The sequence below is a fragment of the Arvicola amphibius genome, chromosome 12 (assembly GCF_903992535.2).
Source record: "Arvicola amphibius chromosome 12, mArvAmp1.2, whole genome shotgun sequence".
NCBI classification, from domain to species: domain Eukaryota; kingdom Metazoa; phylum Chordata; class Mammalia; order Rodentia; family Cricetidae; genus Arvicola; species Arvicola amphibius.
In genome coordinates, this window is record NC_052058.2 from 46,520,282 (window position 1) to 46,541,459 (window position 21,178).

The following is a 21,178-nucleotide window of genomic DNA, read 5'->3' on the forward strand; positions in this document are numbered from 1 at the left end:
ATTGAAATTGCAATAAAATAAGGGGTTATTCATGCAGTACATCCTTAATCCCTGACTTTCTGGCTTAGCTCTTATTTCTCTTAAGGGAGATCCTAGTCAATGTTATAGCTAGTGAGTATACAAAAGCATGTTGAATGTTAGCAGCTCTATAAAGACGTTGGCGCATGCTCGAAGGGTAAGAACACAGTAACTGTGCACACAGGGTCTAGAGCAAAAGAAGTTTGTGTCCTAACCCTCTCTCAGCCACCTCTGAAAGTTACTTAACTTCTTTAATTCTCAGTTTTCACATCTATAAAATAGAGACAAACATGGTAGTTACTTCCCAGGGAAGCCCCTGCTGGGAAGAATGAGTAGCCCATGATAAGCCTTAGGGTTTTAGGTAATCTGGAGCTAAGATCAGGAAGAGGTTTAGATACTTGTTGATAAATATGATTTCCATCATGGTCCCACTCTCTCCAGTCTGCCCCTTCCCCCTTTACCAACGCAAGGTATGGAAATGACAGCTGGTGGGTACCACACTAAGAACATTTCCTTTCGAAACAAGCTTATTTAGTGTTGAAAATGGGGTCTGGAGTGTCACCTCCACCAACTCAACTCTGCATCAAAATGTCAACATTACGCTGGACGAAGAAATTCCAGTAGGGAAGACCATTGCCGTGTGCCAGGCGGCTGATGAAGATAACTTGGGCGGTTTAACCTTTGGACTGGAGGCAGTGGATGACTATTTCGCAGTAGACAAAGGTAGGTTGGGAACTCTGCTGCCCTAAGTAATTGTATACCCATCCTCCACACACCCGGTTTCTTAAGGGAAGGTAGAAAGACTAAAATCCCACCAGGAAACATCCCTTGGACAGTTTGGGATTGTCTGCTGAGTGGTTCTGCAGGTTCAGAATCCCACTGACTCCTCTGCTAATCCGTGTCTCTTCGTGACTGTTATGAAATTATTAACTCTATAGTTTATGTGTGCTCTTAGCATGTTTCCTTAGACCTAATTCAGCTCTACTCTATGTGAGGGCCAAATGTTTGTGAGGGAGAAGCTGGTTTGACTGGTTAGAGCTAATCTTTCATTCTTTGTCCATTCAGTCTTGGGGGTGGGGCGCAAATTGGGTTGTGTTTAGAGTTGCTGAGTGGAGGACAGTGCTGGGTTATCTTTAGCACAAATACAGGTCACCGTTGAAGCAAATGTGGTCATTGTCCTACACATATCAGCTCCGTGCAGTAAGGTTGGTTCCAGCCGTCAGTATCTGTGCTTTGCTTGGGGGATTACTTGGGATCTGACAGCTTCAACTTCCCTTTCTCTCTCACAAGTCCCAGACTGGACTTGGAGAAAGTCTGCACTCAGGACCTGGTGTAGAAAGCTTCCAGCTGTTTTCTCTGCCACAGAACAATTCCCAGTATGATCTACTCTGGCTCCTGAATTCCTCAGTGATGTGGGGCTCTTGGGCCAATGGCAGTGGCTGTCTTAACCATGCTCTTTTATTGGGAGCGTTTTTTTTTTTTTTTTTTTTTTCCTGGGCCTCTTTCCCATGTCACGTTGCCTGGATTGCTTCTCAAATAACCTGCTTACACGCATGTTCTCATCCCCAATTTTTCCTGGCCTCTTCTTTGGGGTGCTTCTTTTCCAGTTAACTGCTAAGCATCTTCATAGAGCACCCAGTGATGTTTTTTAAATACTCAGATTGGGTGCAATATTTTCCATTTGCTTTCTGCACTTGAAAGTTGGCCCGAACTTCTTAGCTTACCACCAAGGTCTTGTTTCTCTGGCCCTTGCCTTGTTCTCAGTCACCCACACCACCCTCCCCAAGCATCCCCCATGCCACTCAGATTCTTTCTTCCTTTTCCTCTTGCTGTGAGCCATCAGGTAGACCGTCTGCCTTGAGACTGCTCCCTTGTGTTTTCTAAGCACCTGACCGTTAGATATTATTTTCCGTAAAAAATCACATTATAGCGCTCATTTCCATAGTGACACATCATTTGAACTTTTTGTCTTTCTGTGCGTGTCGAGTGCTGTCTCCCAGCTTTGAATATAAATTTCATAAATATGGAGATTTTATGCCATTGTGCTAAATACGGAAGCTGCCACGCTTCGTGCTGCATAGATGACACTCAGAAAATGTTTGTTGGATTTAAGTGATACTTAAGTAAGAGCAAGTCATGTTCTGGTAGTATTTTCAGGATTATTTCAGATGATTCTCTGGTGGGAATCAACTCCCATCTCCTGACATTTTTTTCTGTTATGTAACCTTCAAGGCCTAGAAGAAGAGTTTCTTCTAGAGCGCCTTCTCTATTCTCCTAAGCCAAACAATTTTGTTTTCCTACTCATTAACATCATATGATTAATAGTGCATCTCAGTGATAAATAATTTAACAGTATGCGTGCACTTCGAGTCAGCTCCTTCATTCTGTTGGACAGGGCATAATTTTTGCTTTCTTACTTTTTTTTCTGTAGCTACACGTGTAATGAAGTAATTTTGAAAATGACAATCTGGCCCATTTTGAGCAGGATATGCTGCTTCGTTACAGAGAAAGGGACCGTGGTGACGACCACCCGTCTTGATGTGGAGAAAACTGGCTTTGCAAGTGCTCTGTCCTTCTCCATTAAGGCATGCGATGGTGACCAGAGGTGTGCAACTATTCTGGTGACTACCTATGTTCATGGCATTAACGACAACTCACCTTTCTGTGATCAGTATCTGATTAGGTAAGCAGGTAGCAGGTAAGCAAGAACTCAGAGTGGGCCCAGAAAAAACAAGGACTGTTGGATTTATTGGCTGGCTCTGACATTTGGTCAGTCATCAAGTTGAATCTTGGTTGCTCAGAAATGGTCCTCGCAAATGGCCTGCTGGTTCTGTTCATGACTGAAAGCTGAGTTTCTGAGATCTGCAGGTGGGGTCTGAGATTGAAGTGACTCTACTCCTGGCTTCAACTGAAGCCCTTCAGTTTTGCTTTGTAGAATGGGATTCTAATAGAACTCCTTGAAGAATGGTTGCAAGGAATTAATGGGCTAATTTCTGGTACTGTTTCCACACAGTGCTGAGCAGATGCTATCTTATAATGGTTCTTATTATACATCTGTTAGCTTTACCAGAAACCCTCCTTACTCAGTGGAGTAGATTTCTGGTTAGGGATGTCATTCCTGAGGTGAGAGCATGTCTCATTAAAATGCTTGCCTTACAAGCACAAGAAGCTGGGTTCAGTGCCCACGACACATATAAAAATGTGAGGTGTGGTAACAAGCTCTTGTATGTTCAGCACTGGGGAAGTGGAGACAGGCAGGTCCCTCGGGCTCACTCACTGGCCAGGCAGCTTGGTTTACTCAGTAAGTTTCAGACCAGCAAGAGACTCCATAAAAAAAAAAAATCAAAACAATAAAAATCCAAACAAAATGGTAGGCAGTCCCTGTGGAATACTACCCACGTGCATAAACACATGTGCATACACATGGATCCACACACCCACATACACCTGCACACAGATTTTGTCCTTGGCTTAAGGAATGTAACATTTTTCGTTCATCATGCACTGTGTAACTTTTTAAGTGGAAGGGTGGTGGATTTCCATATTCAAATCGCTCTAAATGGAAGCAAAAATGATCCAATGGAGTGGGCAAAGTCTTCAAGTGAAATAGTTCGTGAGGGTCAGGGTTTGATGCCAAGCAAGTGGTGAAAACATTTTGAGACTTAGAATTTCTGGATTTTGATATGTGGATAAAGGTTTGCATTGCTGCCCGTGTGGTTATTCTGTCCTTTTTTCTCCCCCCACCCCCTGCCATCTGCCTGAGAAACCACCTTCTCTGTCTCTACAACCATCCTTCTTCTTCCTTAGGACCTGCTGCTTCTCTTGCCTCCCTCTCTATTCATGACCTATTGTTGAAGGAGGCCGCTTGTTGGTTTCTGGCTGCTCGGTAGCTTAGACCGGAAATAATCACACAGAAACCATATTATTTAAATCACTGCTTGGCCCATTAGCTCTAGCTTCTTATTGGCTAACTCTTATATCTTAATTTAACCCATCTCCATTAATCTGTGCATCACCACAAGGTCATGGCCTACCAGCAAAGTTTCAGCACATCTGTGTCTGGCAGAGGCTCCATGGCTTCTCCCTGACTCGCCTCCTTTCTCCCAGTGGTTGTTTCCCCACCTAGCTAAGTTCTGCCCTGCTATAGGTCCAAAGCAGTTTCTTTATTCATTAATGGCAATCACAACATACAGAGGGGAATCCCACATCAACCTATACCTACACCCACTCTCTCATATAAGAATTAGAAGCTAGAAGCTTCAAAAGAGAGAGAGTATCTGTCTTTCTGAAACTGGGTTACCTCACTTAATATAATAATCTTCACATTAATCTATTTCCTGAAATTTATGTAATTTTATTTATAACTGAATAAAATTCCCGCGTGCATATGTATGTACTATGTTTTTATTATTCATTCATTAGTTGATGAACATTTATGCCACTTTCATTTCTAGCTATTGTGATGAGAGTTACTATAACTCTGGATGTGTTGGCAGAGGCTGTTGCTTCATTTCTGGCTGCCCAGACTCAAAATAACCACACAGAAACTGTATTCATTATAACACAGCTTGGCCAATGACTCTAGTACATTCCTAGCAAGCTCTTACATCTTAAATTAACCCATTCCTATTATTTTATATTTTACCATGAGGCTCATGGCCTGCTGATAGGGTTTCAGCTGGCAGTTCACATCTTTCTCCTCTGGCGACTACATGACATCTCACTGACTCTGCCTACTCCCTCCTCCTCTCTCTGCTTGGAACTCACACCTTACTTTATTCTGCTAAACCACTGGCCGAAACAGCTTTATTCATTAACCAATAAAGGCAAAACATAGAAGGACTTCCCACACCATGGATGTGCATATAACTCTGTAGTAGAATACAGAGATCGTTGGGTGTGTGCTCAGAGGTGGTATGACTGGGTCACACGAGCTTCTACATTTATTTACATGGTAGCTATACCAGTTTGCATTCCCAGGAGCAGTCAACAGTGAGTCCCCTTTCCCCATATTCTTCCCAGCATGTGTTATCATTGTTTTCCTTTGATACAGCCTTTCTCAAAATAGTTTTCACTTTTATTTCCCTGGTGGATAAGGCATCTAACAGTTTATAAGCAATATACATCAGCTATTTGTGTTTCTTCTGTTGCAAACCATCAGTTCAACTCATTAGCCTATGTCCTGATTGGCAAAATTTTTTGCACTATTTTTGTAGTGTTATATTCTAGATACAGCCTCCTATCTGATGTATAGCTATCTTCTGCCATGTAGGCTGTTTGCTTTGCTGATGGTTTCCTTTGCCGTGCAGAGGATTTTTAATTTCCTGTAAAACCCCTTTGACACATCCTGGGCTGATTCCTGTTCTATTGGGATCAGGCTTAGAAAGCTCTTGTATGAGCCTCTGTAAGTCTCTTTATATATGGGAAACTGTGCCCTTGTTTGTTAAACATATTCCTGACAAACTAATGAAAGATGAAACCTAGTCTTGCTTCCTGTCCCACACAGTCTTGTTGGGGCCCCAGTTATAATTCTCCAGTGGAGTTAATAGCAGTATCCAACATTTCATTGTTAAAAAGAACAAATACAAATACAACCCATGTTTGGAATTTATTTGGTACAGAAATTTGCCAATATTTTCTCCTTCTGCTTGTTCCTATTTATTCACCCAGGAAGATCATAGTTAATTAACCAGGTCCCTACTCTAGACTGTCATCTGTTGTAGCTCTGCTCTGCTTGTTTCCTGGACTGGGGCTCTATCTTATCAGGGTAATAGAACAAAAATTTGTAAAGCAGCATTGAAAAATTTAAACAACTAAAAAAAAACCAGAGAGAAAAATGCCAAAGACATGATCTTAAGTCCTTGCTGCCATGTTTTAGGAGAAGGTCAAGTGGCCAACTGGGAGACAGGGGAGCATCCTGATGAAAGGGAACTAGTGATTGGCTGTGGATCTCTGCACCTGCTTCCATCAGTTCCTAGATGTAGGCTCTATGATGACAATCTGAGGACAGGGGAAGGCCAGTTCAGGCACCCTCTTTGCTATTGCTAGCTGGGGTCATGCTGGGGAAGAGGATGGGAGGAAAGGAGGGAGGGGGAATGGTGGTTGGTATGTTAAATGAATGAATAAATAAATAAAATTAAAAAGGAAAGAACTAAATCAGCCATTTCATGATATGTAGTATTTAGAGGCTGAAGACTGATCACCTGGGGTAGTGAAATCCAAAGTGGGTGGATGCATAGAAAGGTGAGACAATCTACTGTGGTTATAGGATGGCAAGGGCCCTCTGTCCCTTTTCGTCACATGTATTTGTTTCTTTCTCATAGCTTTGAGAAATGCCTAGCAGAGCAACTGAAGTGGGGAACGATAAATTGGGGCTCCCAGTTCAAATGCAGCATGCCAAGGAAGGCATAGATGGGCTCTACAGTCTGTGGGAAGGAAAGCATGTGGCTGTGCTGTTCACATGTGGACAAGGAAGCAGCCAGCAAGGCAGGAATGAGGAACAAAGTAGGGTTTAAGTTTCCAGACCTGTCCTTAGAGCAGTACATTGTCCAGTTAGCCCCTGTGTCCTAAAGCCTCCAAGAAGAGGGCCACCAGCAGAAGACCTGGTGTTTGAAACGTAAGCCTGTGGAGAGAATTTTAGAGTCAAACCATATCCATCATCCAGATCTTCCGTAGGAGAGCAATCCCAGAGAATGAGTTGATTCCTACTGAGGCCCTCCCCAAGGATATGGTGCCCTTGATACTTTTCTTTCTCAAAGAAATACCCAGCAGGGTGCAGGAAGGAAGCTGCTAGGAAATGGTCACCTAAATGATGCTCTAGAGAGAACTTGTCTGCTGCAGGATGGACAAAGCACACATGCAGACCTTATCAAACCTAGTGAATATTTACCGAGAAAACATTACCTTGTAAGAGAATGCCCATTTAAACCGATTTTTCTTCTTGAACAATTAAACAGGTACACAGGCAAGGAAGAGATTGCCAAGGACACAATAATTGCTAAGCTCATGTGCCACGACCTTGACAAGCCTCCTGACACAATTCACTATGTGCCAAGCTCTGGCCCAGTAGGCTCTGGACAACTGTTTGAGCAAGTGCCGAATGCTGAGAATTTCATTCAGGTGAGCCCCTGTGGTTGACATTCCAGAGGGCTTTCCCAAGAAAATGGTCATGGTCAATAGCAACAGGCGACGACCTGATACAGTAGAGAATTCCGAGCCCCTCTGTTGTCTTGCCAGAAGGCATCTGGGCAAGTTTTTAACCATCTTGTTCCTGCCATTATTTTCTCCATATAATAATGAGCACAAAATAATTCACTTCCTATTTAACTTGGGAAATCAGAAGCTAAAACCATGCTGATTTCCTTGGAGGCGAGTCTCTGTGATAGCGTATGTGACAATGGCTTGTTCTCCTGGCACAAGGAAGTAACTGATGTCAGCTCCTTTTGTAGAGAGTCAAACTTTCTATTGGCAGAGTATGAAGACTATAGATTTTTTTCTTTCTCTACACATGATTCGGCCTTAGAAGCTATTCCTCTTCTTAACCCCAGTTCCCATGGCATTTATCTGCAGGGTGCCAATCGGAGATAGTTTTGGAAGTTCCTTACTCTGCTATCACCAACTACCCTCAACCTACCTATTCCTGCTCTTAGCCAGAAACACATGACTGAGAGACCCACAGATGGGAGCCCTTTGTTTCTCTGATCCTAACCCCAAATTTTCTTGACAAATTCCATAGCTACAAGTAAGTTCCTGCGTGCATGTGAAATTTGGGAACTTGGGCATAGAACCAGGCTGCTTACTGGGCTGATACTCATTTTGCAATACAAACCCAAACTGTCACCTGTAAAATGGAATTTTGGATAAAAGTGGGGGATTTGTAAGTGATATTCTAAGACTTGAGTGCTCACACATGCTTAATCTGTAGCTGAATGAATGCCTTTATCCATCGCCTGCCTCTAAATGAGTTCTGTGTTTGCATGTCTATTATGTAAGTATTAAATGCCACTTATTCCTAAGAATGATCTCCTACCATCAAACAGTGCAGGTTGCATGCCACCTATGAAAACATTTAATTTACACTTACAACTATTTAGTTATTGATCCTATTAGATTGTAAGGTTTACACACATTTCTAAGTGGTTTTCTTTTGTGAACTAAAATGTGCTATACTGCTTGGTTCACAGAGGATACTAAGGATAATTCCCTGAATGGTTGAATGCACCATATGATAAATTTTAACAAGAGAACCTTTTCCATCCTGTTCCTTCCTGAATGGAGATGGAGGAGGAGTGGATGGGCAGGGGACTAGATTAGAGTCAGGGGGAGGGGGAACAGGAGGGGAAGAGGAAGGGGAAACTGTGGTTGGTATGTAAAATAAAGGAAAAAAGTTAATAGAATAAAATAAAATATAGAAAAAGAGAAGCTCTTTCTGAACCTGGAATTTTTGGTGCCATATGGATTCATGTATTTTTACCAAGCTGAGATTCATGCTAATACTACTGCAGTAGACGTTCTCAAGTTTCTGATATCTTACTGCCACCGCCCAATGCCTACAGTTCTAACTGAAACCTAACAGTACTCAGAAATGCTTTGAAGTAGTGTCTTACATCAAGAATAGCTCTCATTTAGCTATTTACTGGTGTATTTTATGTAGATGAGGTTTTGTCTGCATGCACATCTGCACACTAGAAGAGGAAACCAAATCTCATGGCAGCAACACAGTTAGCATGCAATGCAGGTTATGATCTATATCTATATCTTCTTCCATGCTGAAATGTTTCCTTCAAAAGTAAGCTATTCTGGGAGGGAGTCTGTGGCGTCCTGATGTTCTACCAAAATGCTCACTTACGTGTATCAGACTCAGGTATCCTGAGATGTCAACCCTAGGAAATACAAACGGCCATAGGCACTTTTTCAGACTGACTTGGTTCTGGGCCAGTTAAGAGGCCCATTAGGCCTGGCAATTTGAGTTCCATCACAGGTGTCTACAATGTGGAAAGAATGGACTCCTTCCTGTTGTCCTCTGACTGCCATACATAAGCTATATTGTGTGCGTGCACATGCATGCACGCAAGCACGCACACACACGTGTAAAATGGATTAATGAAATTTTGATTCTGTTTTTCTAAAATAATGTTGTTCTGGAAGGTTACCAAAGTGCTGGATTATGAAAACCCAGAGGTGGTTGCAGCAGGACACATTTACGAAATGATGATTTCCGTATTCGATGACCTACATCCATCTCATACAGGTAACCGTGACGGACTTTCCAAGGCTGGTCAATATGTTATAAAAATTCATCATAGTGGGAGACTGAGACAGACAAATGGGAGTTTCTATCACTGGGAACCCTTTGCACTTCTTAGTAGCACTTAAAATTAAATAGAATTTTATATCTTGGTCTGACTAGAGATCTTAGGATTGGGAAAAGCAGGGTGTGGGTTCCAGTTCTTATTTTTGCCTATATGTGTACACACACACACACACACACACACACACACACACACATTTCTTTATGCTAAATAATACCAAATACCCATGAATTAGAAAGATCTTGGTATCAGGCAACATATAGCTCAAACATAGATAATTGAATGTTTTAAAAAACATTTTAGTTAAATGATATTGCATGACGTAAAGCTATTATTGATGCAAAAATTAGCCACTTGCCAAGTTCCATAGCTCACGAACTTGGTGAATGTGCTGGGCCTGGCTACTGCTCTATAACATAAGGTCATGTCATAACTTTCCCACTGGTTTGTGCCAGCCTATGGTAAATGAGTCTGTGGGTCAATGAGCTTCAGACTGCTTGGTTATCAAGTCCTTGGCATCTGTAGATTTAATAGTTAGAGTTCTGATGATCATGAACTAGTATCCTTTGGAGGTACAAGTTTGAATTGGGTGCTAAGAATCTAGAGCAGAGTGTTTAGGAAGTGCTGTGCTAAGTGAACTGCCCAATGCCTGTTTCTCTTGGTTTACTCTTGTGTAATTGAAAACATACATCAAGTTTCCCAAGGGATTGGTAATTGCTCAATCATCAGTTCTAGTCTTTGTTTGTTTTTGACATAGAGATTTTTCTGGGAAGAGATATTCTCAGAATTTTCAGGTTCCATCTGCTGTTAATGTGGTGTCTCTCAAACCTGACAATTTACTGGGGTCATGTGGCCCTGTGGGTTAATTATAAACCGAAAGTTGTGGAAGAAACCTCAAGTTTAATAGTAGCCTGACAGTGAAGAACCTACGTAAGAATGACAGCTGGGTTTCTTCTCTTGTAAGAACTCTGAATCATTGCTGATGGTTGTCTCAATCATTGGGTTAGGATGGATTTTGAAATGGCATCTGGGACAAATAAAGAAGAGTTATTGTCTTTCATGGATGTAGAAGGGCGGAAATATAGAAGAGGTTTGTTTTCCAACCAAACGGAACTGAACCGTGAACTGTAATCAATACACCCAGGATGCTCTCAATCTTTCTTGATTCCCTGATATAAGGATTTTAGCAGAGTTTCTATGATTGAATAGGAATAGGAATAGGAATTGAATGTTTGAATGCTTGGTCCCCAGATGGTGACACTGTTTGGGGAGGTTGTGGAACTTCTTTGAGGTGGCTCCTGCTGGAGGAAGTGGGTCATGAGATCCATGTCTTGAGCCTGCTTCTTGCTGTCTTTCTGTTTCCTGATCTGCTGAGACTTGATGAGCAAATGCCCATCGCTTACTCCTGCCACACCTTCCCAGCTTTAACCAAGAGTCAAAATCCTTTCTCCATTGGCTGCTTCTTTTAATATCTTTATTCCAGTGACCAGAAATGTTACTAACACAGAGACTAAGTCTAAAAGATGGTTTATAGAATTATACAGCTACCTGGAGCAGTGCTATGTTGGGGGAAGGAACCAAGGCATGACATCTTACCCTGAAGTATTGCTGAGTTTTCTTTGATGGTATCAGTAGAGCATCATGAAGAAGTCTATCATATAGCCCAAAGTGACCTTTTAGGATGTGTTTTTTTTCCTCATAGCTAAATAACTTTCTTATCTCATCAGACTCAAACCTCTTTGAGCAGAAAAGAGATAAAACATATTTTTCAACAACATCTCCCCTCTGATCCTCACACCCCAATATATTCACAGTAATTGCTCACAAAATGCACTCGCAAAATTGCACATTTGGTTCCTTCTGTTTTTATAGGCCAGATAATTCACACAATTTGGAGTCTGTATGGATGCAATAAAAAATCATGGTATGGCGGAGCTGTAATGGCATCTGCTCTTGCAACATATAAATGGGTTTATTGAGAAAAACTTACAGGTTTAAAGTAAACCGTTTGTTTCCGTAGAATAGCACTCTCGAAACTTTCTAACGGGTCAAGGATACAGTGGGGATTATGACGGAAGTTGTGGACATTATCCTGGAAAGTGAATATAATAGTGTATGCTGGGAGGCAAAGCATGCCGTAACGTTTCTGAAACGTAGGTCGTAGAGATCTCAGGTTTCTATTTGACCTACATGGCACAGAGTTTGAGGAGAGGTGCTATACCAGACCTCTTTCCTACGTGAGGCAATCTGTTAAAGGAGAATTTCATAGCCAGCCAAGTCTTGGGAGGCACGCTCACCCGGAGATGCTCAATAAATACTAGCAGAGAGGAACCTCGAGAAGTCTTGCCATAAAAGTCTCTTCGTTTTTATTTAATTTAGGACTTAGCATTTGGCACATTAATATCTCAGAGATGATATTAGCCAATATAACTTGTTTTGGCATCTACTCCTTGAATTTTTGCCTCTGTTACGTTGAACCATGAATTTAACCCTGTCCATCTCGGTCCTTTCTTGTGAAACTGGGTGGTAATACCAGTGTCCTTAGTGCTTTCTGCGCTGTGTTATAATTTTACGTCAAAACTTCCTTGCTTTCAAGTTTCTTCTTTTTATGTTTTAACATCAAACTATTTTTTCCAACAACTCTCTAATAGGCTACCTTAGCTTGTTAACCTCAAATACAGAGTTCCTTCTTTTACATGCAATGTGCAAAAATTGCAGTAAATCTTATTTTTTTTAAACCACACTTAATTTTTTGATTATATATATGTGGGGTGTGCATGCGGGGGTGGGGGGCAGGCTATGCCATAACGTGCGTGTCGAGGTCAGAAGACAACTTTCTGACTTAGGTTCTCTCCTTCCACCATCTGAGTCTTGGGGACCGAACTCAAGCCATTAGACTTGGGATCAAACATTATTACATACTGAGCAATCTGTGTGACCAGTAGTAACTGCTTTTCTTAGCCTTTTCATCCTTTGCAGATCTTTGTTGATGACGACTTTAAGTCCACACTGTGATGCAGGAGATAGACACTGACTTGATTGAGTACTGATTGATGAGAAAACTGAGCTTCCGAGAAGTTAAATCTACTTTAAGGCCATAGAATTTATGCTAATTCCAAGCATTAAACATGGCTTTTCTGAGTCTTTTTCCATTTCACCTTCTAGTTTTAGAGCATGGTGCTGTATAATAGATATTCAGCACTATGTATAATGTTTAATTATAACATATATTCATGTATATGCAACTATACATGAATATGTTACAGTTTAACATATATTCGCATATATGCAACTCCACATGAATATTTGTTATAATTACATACTTTCTACAAGAGAGTCTCTTCACGAGGGGACAATAAATGTGAGAGCAAGGGTGGAATTATAGCCACTCACGCCACATCCACAATCAGGTCATAGAGACTGAACAAGGCTCACCCCCTAGCCACCCACTTTCTCCAAGGAAAATCCTCTTTCTAAAGGGTCTACAACCTCCCCCAACAGAAGTCCCTTCAGCCGAGAACCAAGTATTTAAACACACGAGACTGTGGGGACATTTCACAGTCACACCACCACTGTGGCCCTGAGAACACACAGTGTGGGACTGTCAATCATTAGCAGGATGAGACTCGACGGTAGTTTTATAATGCTGTGTTCATTCTGTAATTGGAGACATGTTTCAGTTTGTAGAACAAAGCAACATAACCATATTGATCCACTGCGCAATTTTACAGTGACCGTGACTATCCTTGTGGAGATCGCTCCCGACAATGATTTCAGCCCCAAATTTCAAGCCTCACATTATGTGTTTTCAGTTCCAGAAACATCAGGAGGTAAGAATGTCCCTTTTCTTAGATCTTCCAGTGTCCGCAAGGAAACACTCACAAGGTCTCTACTGAGTGACCAATGGAAGGGAAGCACGGACATTTACAGAACACAGTAGATACAAGAGCACTGTGGGCATCAAATCCTCTGGGAAATCTGGCAATGCTCTCAGAGTGTCATCCTGGTGATGGCTCAAAGGCTACCTTGGGATTTGATGTCAGTTTTAGGATTTGTTTTTGTGATGGACAAATGCATGTTATTGACTTGCCTTCATTTCTCACCCATTTTGCCTCCGAACAATGACTCAGTGTCAGCAAGTAGGGACAGTGAGGTTATTATCCATAAAGCACAAATTTTATGAACAACTGGGGTCAAGGTTTTAGGTCCAAAGTCAGTATTATGGCTAAGGTTTTATCTATTACAGTTCTAAACTAGATATGAGTTAGTACATACTACCTAGTCTGATTCTATTTGGAAAATACAGCAGTGGTAATAGCTGTGATTCTGTCATTCATGCAGGGGTCAAAAGAAACTGGCTTCAAACCTGTCTCTGCTACCATAAGTTAATGATCTCTGGTAACTCACATCTCTATGGATCTTTGAGGGTTTCGTTTTATGGCAATTCCATATGGACTAATGTTTTTATAGTATGAATATTTGGAGAGTAAATTTTGCTGATTTCTTGATAAATAAAATTATTTACTTCCTAAAATGTAAACGTCCAAAATAAACTGTCCATGCTGTTTTGATATAAAGATGCTCATGCTTACTTAGCAGAAGAGGATCTTGGTATATTTAGGGATAAGGTTTTTATTTGTCCAAAGCACTCCAGCAACAGATATTGTTCTTTTCAAAGTTCACCTCTTCACTCAGTTTCTACACATGAATAGAAAATCACTAGTTTCTTTACAATGTTGTCTATTGAACCAGGCCACAGAAAAGTTCTGAAATCTCTAAAAACATTTGGCTCTGGAAAAGAGTTTTCTTGAGCTTTGGAACAGTCATTCAGCGCTTTGTGTTTGAAGACATGCCTCAACAAACTTCTCTAGAAGTTAGAGGAAAGCACAGGACCTGGGTTCCTGGAAGGGACTGCTTCTGGAGGCACAACAGCCAGTGGGGAGCCCTTGTAGCCATTCTGCCTTACAGCATCTTTGAAGCTTTGCAGTCATCTGAGAGACTAAATAATAGCTTCAAAGTCCCTGTTCTCATTTCATGGCTTTGATGTCCCTGAGAAGTTGGCAGTCTTTTCTTCAGCTTACTCCAGTAATGCGCTGCAGAAAACTCCATGCCTCTTCTTCCCATGTGTGTGTGTTGCTAGGGATTCAAACCCAGGTCTTCCAGAGCTTTTGTACAAATGAATGGTAGTGCAAGTCCTGTACTTTTGAATTCTCATCTGTAAAGTAAGGATAATAACTGTTCCATAGAGCTGAGAGGATGCTTGTTTGTATGGCTGGCACCCCATGTATGTGGACCAGAGAGCACATGCTAGCTGTCGCCTATCAGGAATCTTTACCTATGTGTCTCTGTGGGAGTATGTGCACATGAGTGTGGGTACTCACAGAAGCCAGAGATGCCAGATTGCCCCAGAGCTAGAGTTAGAGGCAGCTGGGAGCCATTAGCCACGGGTTCTGGTAACCGAATTTGGGCCTTCTGCAAGAGAACTGTTTGCTCTTAACTTCTGAGCCATCTTTCCAACCTAGTAGCTGGGTTGTTTTCCCACTGCCAGTGATAACTATACTGCTGATGTCTCCTGAGTGCCGGCAGTTTTCAGTGTGCTGGAACATCTTCCTTCCTTTTTTTTCAAAACACAAAAACAAAAACAAAAATGATCACTTGATTTTCCTTATTAGAGCACACGAATGAATGGATTTGAAGTGTTGGGATTTTTGTTCGTTTGCTTGCTTTGTTTCAAAGTATTCTTGAATCATTTTCTTTCTTTTTTATAATATAATTAATTACATCATTTCTCCTTTCCATTCTTTTCTCCAAATCCTCTTATCTATTTCTCTTTGCTTTCTCTCAAATTCATAGCCTGTTTTTATTAATTGTTATATACATACATACATACATACATACATACACATGTATGTATGTATTGAGATATTAACCAAAGAGACAAAACCTCTGCAGTTCAAACTACCCTTAGAAGGACACTGTAAATGTCAAAATACACTAAACACAAATTCACCCTCAGAATATCAAATGTTATATCTAGAGACTTGGATGATATACTACATTAAAGACCTGGGCATGAGAATGTCCAAGCTCAAAAACACTGATGACAGCTTATGTTAGAGAGGATGTGGAGTAAGGGGAACATGGCTCCATTGATGGTGAGAGTGCAAACTTGGACAGCTGCTTTGGAAATCACTATGGTGATTTCTCAGAAAATTAGGAAACAATCTACTTCAAAACCCAGCAATACCACTTTTGGGCAAATAACCAAAGGATGCTCAACCATGCCACAAGGACATGTGCTCAACTATGTTCATAGCAGCATTATTTGTAAGAGCCAGAACCTGAAAACAACTTAGGAGCCCCTCAATAGAAGAATGGATAAAGAAAATGTGGTACATTTACACAATGGAGTACTATTCAGCAGTAAAAAAATAATGACATCTTGAAATTTGTAGGCAAATGGATGGATCTAGGAAAAAAATATGAGTGAGGTAGCCCAGAACCAGAAAAATATATAATAAAAACATGTATTCACTCATAAGTGGCTTTAGACACAAAGTAAAGAAAAACAAGCCTACAGCACACAACTCCAGAGAACCTAGACAACAAAGAGGACCCTAAGAGAGACATACATGGATCTACATGGCAAGAGAAAAAGACAAGATCTCCTGAGTAAATTGGGAGCATGGAGGTCATGGGAGAGGTTAGAAAAGAAGAGGGGAGAAAGGGAGAGGAGAGGGAAAAATGTATAGCACAATAAAAGCAATAAAAAATAAAAGGAGCTGGGCATTGTGGGACTTGTGGTGGTCCCAAGTACATGGTGGACTCCCAGTACTTAGGAGGCAGAGGCAGGTGGACCTCTGTGAGTCTGAGGCCAGCCTGGTTTCCACATCGAGTTTCAGGCCAACTCAAAACAAAACAAGGCAAAACAAAACAAAACAAAACAAAATTCTATACTAATATAATTTTTTCCATGCTGAGTTGATTAGCACAGAAGACTTAAATATGTCTAGCAGATTATATGAAATCTATAATATTTAAAGTAAAAACCGATAATATGTGATGAGTTAACTAAAATCTATGAAGAGATGTAGGTGTAGGCAAAGGAACTCCTTTATCAGTTGCGACTTAGAAGAAAGACGGAAATTGAATCAGCTGGATTGTGGGTCACAAGGGAAAATGCCTTCCATTTCCAGCACATTTTGATGAGGTTTGGCAGCATTTTGAACTCCATAATTACTCTATTTAAAATTCAGCTAAAGATGCTCAAGATAACATTTAGACTTTATTGAAAGGTTAATTTTGCCCCTTCAGAAGAACACACTTCCCATTGTACTTAACCAGGTGTTAAACGTGGAAATGATCCTATCATTTCCCATGTCTGTATGTCAGAGATCAGTTTAATTGGTTCTCTCTTTTCCATGGCCATGTATCCATTGCAATACCCCTTTCTTAATAATGATGCTCTCGCTCAAGCAATAGATGCTTTCCCTTCTGCAACTGCCAAAATAAGAAGCCTTCTCTTCCATGAATGTGCTTATTCTGTTGTTGATATCATAAACTGTGTTTGTGGCCTACTTAATAATTCATCACAAGAGATGAATCTTGATTAAAGGAGGATGCTGGAAAAGGAAATATCCTTTAAGGTTGAAAGTGTTGGGGATGGCACATGAAATGCTTTCTTCTTCATCATGGCTCAGGGGAAACACCCATGCACCTGTTGGTGAGCTGGATAATCATGTATCAGAGCTCATGATTCAAGTATAAAATGATTGAAGAGAGACCTGTCCTTGCTGTAATCTCTTGCCAAAAGAATACTGTGTAATGACTGTTTGCTGATGATATAATAGTTTACATAAGCAATCTCAAAAATTCTACTAAGGAACTTCTACAGTTCATAAACACTTTCAGTAATGTAACAGGATACAAGATTAACTCAAAAAAATCAGTAGCCCCATTGTACACAGATGATAAAGGCTGGGAAAGAAATCAGAGAAACAACACCCTTCACAATAGCCACAGATAGCATAAAATATCTTGGAGTAACTCTAACCAAACAAGTGGAAGACTTGTATGACAAGAACTTTAAATCTTTAAAGAAAGAAATTGAAGAAGACACCAGAGAGTAGAAAGAACTCCCATGCTCTTGGGTAGACAGAATTAACATAGTAAAAATGGCAATCTTACCAAAAGCAATATACAGATTCAATACAATGCCTATCAAAATCCCAGAAAAATTCTTCACAGACCTCGAAAGAATGGTACTCAACTTCATAGGGAAAAGCAAAAAACCCAGGATATTCAAAACAATCCTGTACAATAAAAGAACTTCTGGAGGAATCACAATCCCTAACTTCAAACTCTACTACAGAGCTACAGTACTGAAAACAGCCTGGTATTGACATAAGAACAGACAGGAGGACTAATGGAACCTAATAGAAGACGCAGATATCAATGCACACACTTTCGAACACCTGATTTTTGAGAAAGAAGCAAAACATATCAAATGAAAAAAAGAAAGTATATTTAACAAATGGTGCTGGCATAACTGGATATTAACATGTAGAAGAACAAGAATAGGCCCATATCTATCACCATGCACAAAGCTCAAGTACAAATGGATCAAAGACCTCAACATTAAGCCAGTCACACTGAACCTTATAAAAGAGAAAGTGGAAAATACACTTGAACACATTGGCACAAGAGACCACTTCCTAAATATAACCTCAGCAGCACAGACACAGAGACAATTAATAAATGGGACCTCCTGAAAATGAAAAGCTTCTGTAAAGCAAAGGACACAGTGTCAACAAGACAAAATGACGGCCTACAGAATGGGAAAAGATTCACTAATCCCACATCAGACAGAGGTCTGATCTCCAATATGCAAAGAACTCAAGAAATTGTTCACCAAAAGAGCACATAGTCCAATAAAAAAATGGAGTACAGACCTAAACAGAGAACTCTCAACAGAGGAATCTAAAATAACTGAAAGACATTTAAGGAAATGTTCAACATCCTTAGCCATAAGAGAAATACAAATCAAAACAACTCTGAGATTCTATCTTACACTGGTAAGAATGACCAAGATAAAAAACACGGATGACAACTTATGCTGGAGAGGTTCTGGGGAAAAGGGAATGCTCCTGCATTGCTGGTGGGAATACAAGCTGTTTCAACCCTGTTGGATATCAGTGTGGCAATTTCTCAGAAAATTAAGAAACAACCTTCCTCAAGACCCAGCAATACCACTTTTGGGTATATATCCAAAGGATGCTCAATCGTGCCACAAGGACATGTGCTCAACTATGTTCATAGCAGCATTGTTTGTCATAGTCAGAACCTGGAAACAACCTAAATGCTCCTCGATCAAAGAATGGATAAGAAAAATGTGGTACATTTACACAATGAAGTACTACACAGCAGAAAAAAAATAATGACAGCTTGAATTTTGCAAGAAAGTGGATGGAGCTAGAAAACATTATTTTGAGTGAGGTAACACAGACCCAGAAAGACAATTATTATGTGTACTCACTCATAGGTGGTTTTTAAACATAAAACAAAGAAAGCCAGCCTACAAACCCAATCCCAGAGAACTTAGACAACAATGAGGACACTAAGAGAGACATACATAGATCTAATCTACATGGGAAGTAGAAAAAGACAAGATCTCCTGAGTAAATTGGGAGCATGGGGACCTTGGGGGAAGGGTGGAGGGCGGAGGGGAGAGGCAGGGAGGGGAGCAGAGAAAAATGTAGAGCTCAATAAAAATCAATTAAAAAAAGAGAATACTGTATAATGAACCCCATAAAGGTAAAGTAACATAGCTGTCCCATCATAGGAAATGGTCTGCAAAAAGCCAGTTCAGGCTCCTGGGACAGGTTCTGGTCCCACTGCCAGTCCCCCGCCCCCAACATATCAAAGCACATAACTGTCACCCACATTCAGAGGGTCTAATTTGGTCACATTCAGGCACCCAACCTGTCAGTCAGTGGTCCGTGAGCTCCCACTGGCTCTGGTAAGCTGTCTCTGTGATTTTCCCATCATGCTCTTGAGGGCTCAGTCATTAAAGGCTCACAACCAAAATAGAACCAGTCACTTTCACAGAGCATTTTAACAGTCGGGAGAGAGTGTGTGTAAGTGGGGGAGGGGTATTCAGCAAGAGAAAGGCAATGTAATTTCTCAAAATCTTCCCATACTCTTGCCTGCACCAGGTTCACTAACAATATCTCATGGATCAAAGCAAGTCACAAGCCAGAGTGCTAGGGTTGCCTGCATGGCTAATAATGTGAACACAGAAAGGGCAAAGGATTTTGGCATCTGAGTTTAACCAATATAGTGTAATTACCATTCTTCTAAATGATTATCTGTGCATACTATTAACTGGAAGTATTGTGAAGCTATTTTTCAATCTGGCTGTAGCATTAGGAGACATGAACTTGAGTCTGACTTGTTTTGTAGCTTGAGAGAATGAACATCTCAGGGTCTCAAATCCTCATTTATAAAATCTACTGACATAAGGCTATTGGGAAGATTCAATGAGAGCATTAGGCAAATAATAATTATTATTTAGCATTTACTATTACTCTAATTTTTCATGTGTTTCAGTTCATCCAGTTGTCACAAGTCTGTATGTAAATACTGTTATTGCACTTAATCTGCAAAGAAAGAAAAGGAAGGAGCCTACAGAACTGTCCTTTTGTTACATTAGTAAGTGAGGCTGGGATTTGTAAACTAGATATTCTGGTTTCAGAGTCTGGCTTCTGAACATTATCTGGCACTAATGTCAGCATAAAGATAAGATAAAGCTAACTACTAATATTACAAAGTTATTTTAAGTTGTTTCATTTGAGTGAAACCAGTGCTCTAAAGTGGCTGAGGCTTCTCTGTAAATCTATCTGTCGTCATGCAGAGGGTTAGTCTTCAAACAGTCATTTCCATGCAAAGGGATTTACGTTATCACCTGGGGAATTCAGGTTATCGTTTGAAAAGTTAAAAACCTTATCAAAGTATATGTACATGGGAAAAATAAACATTGTGAACCATTGACAGCCTTCTACAAAGTTGGACAAGTGACAGCCATTGATGAGGACCACCCGCCAAATTGTCTGACATACAAGATAGTCAGTGGGGACATCCAGGCTGTACGAAGGTTCTGGATTCACCCTTTCTCTGGAGTGATTGAGCTCACCAGTCAGCCGGACTATGAGTTGGTCAGGCAATATAACCTCACAGTACAAGCTGTGGACTGTGACAGAGCTCACCCACGGACCGCAGAGGCCACGGTAAGTAGAGACACAGGTTTTGTGTCTGTATGACTGAGCAATGCATTAAGTTTCAAGTTATCACCTTGGGGAGATCAGGCATGGAAAGGAGAAGCTCGCGACGTTCTCCTACTTCTCAAGTGTTCTATAACCTTTGCTGGAACTTACCTTTTCAAGTCTGAATGGGGAAGGAGGAACTGGCCAACTTCTCTCAAAGCTGTGAATGTGTTCTCAAAAGCGTAACATGAATCTTCATGGACAACAAAGATGTGAAGAAGTTGATATTTACTTTATCAGGTGAAAGAGGCATTATTCTGCTCACTTTCACCATACAGATGAGGAAACTGAGGCACAGAGTTTAGAAAATGTACCCAGGGTTAATGTAAGATCCATAGGCCTAGCACTAAATCCAGGCTGCCTCTACATCAAAGAGATGTTTGCAGTGTCATAGTATTGACGTGGAAGAACGTGTGTGTCTCTAAATTATTTGAGAAAGGCCAAAAAGACTCTTTAAAGACATTAAGAATATATGATGTGTTTATTATGGGGGGCACATTATTAATGAAGCTAAAGGTTTGCTATTGC

General features: G+C 40.7%; 1 protein-coding gene across 1 annotated transcript in view; it reads left to right on the plus strand.

The window, feature by feature from the left end:
* The window catches only part of LOC119827103 (cadherin-related family member 3-like), a 72,579-nt gene that overhangs the window by 38,614 nt on the left and 12,787 nt on the right, over positions 1 to 21,178 (plus strand). The window contains exons 7-12 of the mRNA XM_038348546.2: positions 545 to 741; positions 2,524 to 2,701; positions 6,975 to 7,137; positions 9,166 to 9,268; positions 13,061 to 13,159; positions 20,382 to 20,614. Coding sequence (XP_038204474.2) covers positions 545 to 741; positions 2,524 to 2,701; positions 6,975 to 7,137; positions 9,166 to 9,268; positions 13,061 to 13,159; positions 20,382 to 20,614 — 973 coding nt within the window. The remainder of the gene's footprint in view (positions 1 to 544; positions 742 to 2,523; positions 2,702 to 6,974; positions 7,138 to 9,165; positions 9,269 to 13,060; positions 13,160 to 20,381; positions 20,615 to 21,178) is intronic.